The sequence below is a fragment of the Parus major genome, unplaced genomic scaffold, assembly GCF_001522545.3.
Source record: "Parus major isolate Abel unplaced genomic scaffold, Parus_major1.1 Scaffold372, whole genome shotgun sequence".
Taxonomy (NCBI): Eukaryota; Metazoa; Chordata; class Aves; order Passeriformes; family Paridae; genus Parus; species Parus major.
The window spans coordinates 50,970-58,161 of record NW_015379296.1 but is presented as its reverse complement, the minus strand read 5'-3'; the positions used below and the strand labels follow the sequence as shown (position 1 = coordinate 58,161).

General features: G+C 56.9%; 1 protein-coding gene across 1 annotated transcript in view; it reads left to right on the top strand.

The window, feature by feature from the left end:
* The window catches only part of DCTN1 (dynactin subunit 1), a 61,153-nt gene that overhangs the window by 12,188 nt on the left and 41,773 nt on the right, over window positions 1-7,192 (top strand). The window contains exons 4-5 of the mRNA XM_033511592.1: window positions 1,932-1,963; window positions 3,732-3,752. Of these exons, the coding sequence (XP_033367483.1) occupies window positions 1,932-1,963; window positions 3,732-3,752 (53 nt within the window). The remainder of the gene's footprint in view (window positions 1-1,931; window positions 1,964-3,731; window positions 3,753-7,192) is intronic.

Below are 7,192 nucleotides of genomic sequence, written 5' to 3'. Positions count from 1 at the left end.
CTTCCCAGAGAGGAGGGAAATCCTTAGTGGAGGGGATGGGAAATTATTCCTGAAGGGAATGGTGAATTCCTCCTGGAGGGGTGGGAATCCTTCCTGAAGAAATGGGAAATTTCTCTTGGAGGAGTGGGAATCCTTCCTGGAGAGATGGGGAATCCCTCCTGCAGAAATGGGAAATCCTTCCCAGGTGAGATGGGAAATCCTTCCTGCAGAGACAGGAAATTTCTCTTGGAGGGTTTGGGAATGCTTCCTGGAAAGGTGGGAAATCCTTCCTGTAAGGAAGGGGGGAAACCACAGAATATTTCCCAGTGCAGACCCACGGAACCTCTCTGAGCCTGTAGAATTGGATAAAGGTGGGAAATCCTTCCTGTAAGGAAGGGGGGAAACCACAGAATATTTCCCAGTGCAGACCCACGGAACCTCTCTGAGCCTGTAGAATTGGATTATCCCAGTGGAATGGGATTATCCCTCTGGGTCTCCAGCCCCATTCCCAGCCGGGAGCAGGGATCCCTTCCCCATTCCCCACGTCCTTGGCTGTGGTCCCAGCCAGGCTTCCCTCGCTCCCTCTGAGCTCTGTTTTGTTGGGAATGTTTTCCCCACGCTCTGCGGGATCCCGGGAGCTGCCGGAAGGGGCTCTGCCAGTTTCCTGCCTTGGCTGCTGCTCCGCCGGCTCCGTGCGCCAAGCCTTTGTGGGGTCGGGATGTGGGATCGGGGCGCTGGCTGGCGGCTGTGGGTGGGATTTCTCCTCTCCCGGTGAAAATCAGTCGGGGAAAAACGGGATGGATTTTTCCTCTCTCTCTCTGATTTGGCTGCTGCAGTCGGCATAAAATCGTGGAATAAATTGGAATTATTTAAGCTGGAAAAGCCCTTGGACAGCCCTGAATTTCCCAGCTGTGCCCAGGCCAGCGGTGTCCGTGTCCCCAAGTGCCACAGGGCGTGGAATCCCCCCAGGGATGGGGACCCCACCCCTGCCAGGGCTGGACAGCCCTTTCCAAAACGGAATTATCCCAAAATCCAACCTGGCTCAGCTCGAGGCCGTTCCCTGGGAGCAGATCCCAGCTCCCACCTGGCTCCAAGAATCCAGGGAGTTTTCCAGAGCCAGAATTCTCCCCCTGAGCCTCACTTTTTCCAGGCTGAGCCCCTTCCCCAGCTCCCTCAGCCTCTCCTGGAGCTGCAGCTCCTTCCCTGGGTGGAGGCTGGGTTGGGACAGACGGACACCGGTCCCATCCCGGGGCTGCAGGTGGGGCTGCAGGTGGGGTGTGGGATGATGCTGTCAGGGATGCAGGGCTGGGATGTGGCTGCATGCCAAGGGTTTCCATGGAAACGGCAGCTGCTGCAGCAGCACTGCAGTGGCAGGAGCAGGGATGGCTCTGCGTGGGAGGGGACACAGGGAAAAGGGGAGGTTGGAGTGGAATTCCTCCCTGGAAAGGTGGAGAGGCTCTGGCACAGGTTGCCCAGAGGAGCTGTGGCTGCCCCTGGATCCTTGGAATGACACCTGGGACAGTGGAAGTTGTCCCTTCTCACGGCACAAGGCGGGGTTGGTGGGATTTAAGGTCCCTTCCCAAACCATTCCATGATTCTGTGTCCCCAAGTGCCACACACACCCCCCCAGTGACTGCCACTCCCTGAGCAGCCTGTGCCAGAACCTCGGGAATCCACAAAATCCAGGGATTCAGCCCAAGGAGAGCAGTGGAACCGCCCCAGTTCCCAGCTGTATCCAAGCGTTCGCGTTCCTCAGCCAGCAGCTCCCATAAGGAATTCCCTGTTCCCCCAAACCCCCTTTTGCCAAATCCCTGCTGGATCCTGACTCTGCTTCACTCCCACTTCCCAAAATCCTCCTGTCCCCCTGCTGGGTGTGCTCTGGCTGCAGGGACACTGGGATGGGGACAGGGGTGTCCCTCAGGCTCACGGCTCTGTCTCTGCTCTCTCCACAGATTCCCTGGATGCCACCAAGGCCAGCAAACTGGTGAGTGACCCCAGCACTTCGTCACCTCTGAGGGGTTTTCATCCCTTCCAGACACACAAAATGCCCACGGAAAAGCGAATTTCTCCCAAAAACCATGGGAAACAAGGTGTAAAAAATGTCATTTCCAGCCACTGGCCAGGAATCCATCGGTTCCTGAGGGATTATCCAGCTCAAGTCCTGTGCCACACGTTTTGATCTGAGTTCAGCAGCATTCTCAGGCTGCTTCCTTCAAACCCTGACCCTCAAGGAATCCTGGAAAGGACCTCAAAGCCCCTCGGTTTCTCCCGTGGGCACCTCCCACTATCCCAGGTCACTGCAAGCCCCATCCAGCCTGGCCTTGGGCACTTCCAGGGATGCAGGGGCAGCTCTGAGGACCCTTCCCTCTGAGTCCCTTCATCCAGGAGCTCCAGCGGCTCCTGGGACACGGATGGGGACGTGTTGTAGCCAAATGTGAGGGATATTTCCTAAGGAATGGGAATCTGTCCTTGGGAATGGCCACCCAGGTGTGGGGTAGTGAGGAGTCATGGAACGATTCTGGATGAGGCTGGAAAAACTCTGTGGGACCATCGAGTCCGGCTGTTCCCCCAGCACTGCCCAGCTCGGCACTCCTGGGGAGCAGGGATGGAGCTGGGGGATCCTGGGGACACAGCAGGGTGGGGTTGTTGTGTGTTCTGGGATAAAAACTGGATTTTCCATGGGGATAAACTGGCCCAGATGGGATATGGGCAGTGTGGGAAAGGAAGTGGTGGGGACAAGGGGCTTCTGTGGGGCTGGCACCTGTGGGGTGGGTTGGGGCACCTTCCTCCTCCCATCCTCCTGCGCTGCCATTCCAGATAATTCCCAGGAGTGGGAATTCTGCTCCCCACCCCGCTGTGGAGCTGGGTGTGGGAACAGCACCTGGGCTCAGATCCTGGGGAATGTGAGCTCCAGTCAGAGGGGAGGATGGAAATGGATTCCCTGCCCTGTGTTAGAGGGATTTGGGAAGGTTTTTGGCTTTTCCTGCTGGGAATTTTGGGGTGTGATCCATCAGCCCCTGGCACTGCTGGAGCATGTGCTCCATGTGCTCCCTGCCTCATCCTCCTGCTTTAATTCCACCCTGGAATACATTACAAGACAAGGAGAACATTTAGGAAACCTCAGTGTTCTTGAAATCAGGGAATGGGGATTGTTCTTTGATGCTGCTGATGTGGAGAAGGGATGAGGACTGGAGATGCTGCTCCATGTGCATCTCCTGGGGCATTCCTGCTGGTTTGTCATGGAATCCTGGCATGGTTTGGGGTGGGAGGGACCTTAAAGCCCATCCAGGGACATTTTCCACTGTCCCAGGTTGTTCCAAGCCTCATCCACCCTGGCCTTGGGCACTTCCAGGGATGCAGGGGCAGCCACAGCTTCTCTGGGAATTCCATCCCAGCCCCTCCCCACCCTCACAGGGAGGAATTCCTTCCCAATATCCCATGGCAGTGGGAAACCATTCTCCCTTGTCCTCAATCCTCTTCCTCCTGGGAGATCCTGGGTCCCCCAATCCCTTTAACCTGTCTTTGCACCATGAAATGATTTATTCCCCCCTGGATGTGTCCTGACTCCCCAAATTCTCCGTGCTGGGCGGGGGGGCAGGAGGCGAATCCAGAGCGAGGGGGTGACTCCAGGGCTGTTTTCTCCTTAATTTACTTCAATTTCCCTGATTTTATTTCCCCTCCTGCTTTTCCTGCAGCTGTGGTGGGGGGTTGGTTTTCCTGTCTAACATTCCTTCTGTTCCCTCCTCACGCAGCGCGGAGCCAAGCCCAAAAAGGTGCCGTTTGTCCCTTTTCCGCATGCCGGGGCCATCCTCATCCTCACTGTCCCCATCCCGCTCCATCCCAGCGCTGCATGGCCGTCCCTGCATGTGCTCCCAGCCAGGGAGGGGCAACACCAACCTGGAATCCTGGAATGTTTGGGTGGGAAAAGCCTCTGAGGCCAAGGGTCGAATCTGCAGGAATGGGGAATTCCCTTGGAAACGGGGGACTCTTCCCCTGCTCTGGGCAGCCTCTTCCAGTGTTTTCCAGCTCATTCCATGAAGGAATTTTCCAGCCTGAATCTCCCCTGAGGCCGTTTCCTCACAGATATTTGTATAAACCCTGAATGGTGACACAGGGGACAAGTGGCACCTTCTCAGGGCTGTCCTGTCCCTGGGCTCCAGTTCCTCCCGGGGAGCCTCAGACCCGCCTGGTTTGTGACAATTACTGAAGCCAAAAATCTTTTGGGCAAGGATGAAACTCCAAAAGGTCGTGGGAAAGAATCCTGGAACAGTTTGGGTTGGGATGGGCATTAAAGCCCATCTCACTCCACGCCCCACACCAAATCATCGTTCCCTGCAGGAAATTTGGGGAAATTTTTTTCCCCCTTGGGAATTTTGCCAAGAGAAAAGCCAAGGTGGGCACTGGAGACGTGGGAGAGGGGAGGGAGGGAGGTCGTACCTGTGCACCCTTTGGTCCAGATTTGCTTTCCGTGTCGTTTTTTGGGTGGAAAAATGTTCCAGAGAGCTCTGTTTGTCCATGGGAAATCCAGAGGAGAGGAGCAAGGTGGAATCTGCTGAGAGGCTGTGGAGAGAGGCCGGGAGCACCTGCCCCCGAGTGTCCCCTCCTTGTGTCCCCCCAGATCCAGGTGTCTGCGTGTCCCCGAGGCTGCAGGGTCCGTGTGGATCCCTCATCCTGGTCCTGCCAGCTCCAGGGGGCTCTGCTGGGATGAAATTCCTGTCTGGAGTCTTGGGTTCTTCCTTCCCTGTCCTTGCTCTGGTGGGTTTGCAGCTGCTCCCTGTCCTTGCTGTCTGCTCGGAGCTGCTGCTGGGATTAGGATCAGGGGGGTGTGACTGTCACTGTCCTGGGGATCTGTGACTGTCACTGTCCTGGGGATCATGGATTGGTGACTGTCACTGTCCTGGGGATCTGTGACTGTCACTGTCCTGGGGATCTGTGACTGTCACTGTCCTGGGGATCATGGATTTGTCTCTGTCACTGTCCTGGGGATCATGGATCTGTCACTGTCCTGGGGATCTGTGACTGTCACTGTCCTGGGGATCATGGATCTGGGGCTGTGACTGTCACTGTCCTGGGGATCATGGATTTGTCACTGTCCTGGGGATCATGGATTGGTGACTGTCACTGTCCTGGGGATCTGTCACTGTCCTGAGGATCTGGGATCTGTCACTGTCACAGGGATCTGTGACTGTCACTGTCACTGTCCTGGGGATCTGGGGCTGTCACTGTCCTGGGGATCACGGATCTGTCACTTTCCCAGTGATCTGTCACTGTCACTGTCCTGGGGATCCTGGTTGGGTGACTGTCACTGCCCTGGGGATCATGGATTGGTGACTGTCACTGTCCTGGGGATCATGGATCTGTGACTGTCACTGTCCTGGGGATCTGTGACTGTCACTGTCCTGGCAACCATGGGGGTGTGACAGTCACTGTCCTGATGATCTGGATCTGTCACTGTCCTGAGGATCTGTGACTGTCACTGTCCTGAGAATCATGGATTTGTCACTGTCACTGTCCTGGCAACCATGGGGGTGTGACAATCACTGTCCTGAGGATCTGGATCTGTCACTGTCCTGACCCTGCCATGTGGGCGCACCTCACACAGGGATGTCCCCACTGAGGGACAGCCCTGTGCCAGCCCCTGCTGTCCCCTCACAATTTAACCTTTTAATGACCCCCCTGCCCCTCAGGCAGCTCCTGCCTCGCTCAGGGATGTGCCATCCAGGGGGAACCTGGATAATGAGAGTAATTAGCGGGTAAATCCTCGTTCCGGAGATTACAGCGGCTCCTGTGTGTCAAATATAGACTTTAATCGTGTCCAGAGCTGCTGCCAGATGGGCCTTCCCCTCCTGCTGTGCTCCTTCCCTGTTTTCCATGGATTTGGGAGTGCTGTGGCCATTGTGGCCTTCGGGCTCGGAGCAGGGGCCACAGGACAGGGGGGTCCTGTCCCTTGGCTGTGACACCGTGTCGGGGTGTTGTTCTTGGAGCAGGAGGTGCTGGCCAGGAAGGACCCCAAAATCCGGTTAAAGAGCAGAAAAAGGGAAATCCCAGCTCATTTTTGGGATGAAACGTTGTGTTATTTTCGTGCCCTGACAATGTGTCTGCGGTGGTGACGCTGGGTCACGGGTGTCACCTCCCAGGGACACGGAGCTGGCAGGGCTCCAGCAACAGCTCTGCCTCGCTCAGGGTGTCAGGGTGGGCTGCTGGGGTCTGACCCACTCTGAGATCGTGGAATTGTGGAATATTTAGGTTGGAAAAGCTTTCTGAAACCACTGAGTCCGACTGTTCCCCCAGGCCACATCCACAGGTGGTGCGTGCTGGCACCGTGTCCCTGCTGTTAAATCCTGTCCCGTCACCTCAGGTCACCTGTCCCCTGCAGCCGGATTGATCCCTGGGCTTTTCCCTCGGATGGATCAGGTTTGACATCCCTGTTCCTTTCCCAGCACCATTCCATGTGCCAGGGCTGGATTCCCATGGCGTGTCCTGCTGCACCTCCCTCCCTGCTGGGCACCTGCTCTCATCCCGTCCCAGGGTGGCCAGTCGGTGGCCGGGTTGTTATCCCGGTGTTATCCCGGTGTTGTGTTGTCCCGGTGTTATCCCGGTGTTCTCCTGGTGTTGTCCCGGTGTTAGCCCGGTCTCCATGCAGGAGCAGCTGGGTCAGTGTCCAGGTTGTTGTCCCGGTGTTGTCCCGGTGTTGTCCCGGTGTTGTCCCGGTGTTATCCCGGTGTTGTCCCGGTGTTATCCCGGTGTTATCCCGGTGTTGTCCCGGTGTTGTCCCAGTGTTATCCCGGTCTCCACACAGGAGCAGCTGGGTCAGTCTCCGGGTTGTTATCCCGGTGTTGTCCCGGTGTTGTCCCGGTGTTATCCTGGTCTCCATGCAGGAGCAGCTGGGTCAGTCTCCTGGTGTTCTCCCGGTGTTCTCCCGGTGTTCTCCCGGTGTTGTCCCGGTGTTGTCCCGGTCTCCATGCAGGACCGGCCAGGTCACTGCTGTCCACTATTATCCCGGTGTTGTCCCGGTGTTATCCTGGTGTTACCTGGTCTCTATGCAGGAGCAGCCGGGTCAGTGTCTGGGTTGTTATCCCGGTGTTGTGTTGTCCTGGTGTTGTCCTGGTGTTGTCCTGGTGTTGTCCTGGTGTTGTCCCGGTGTTGTCCCGGTGTTGTCCCGGTGTTACCCTGGAGTTATCCCGGTGTTATCCCGGTGTTCCCGGTCTCCACA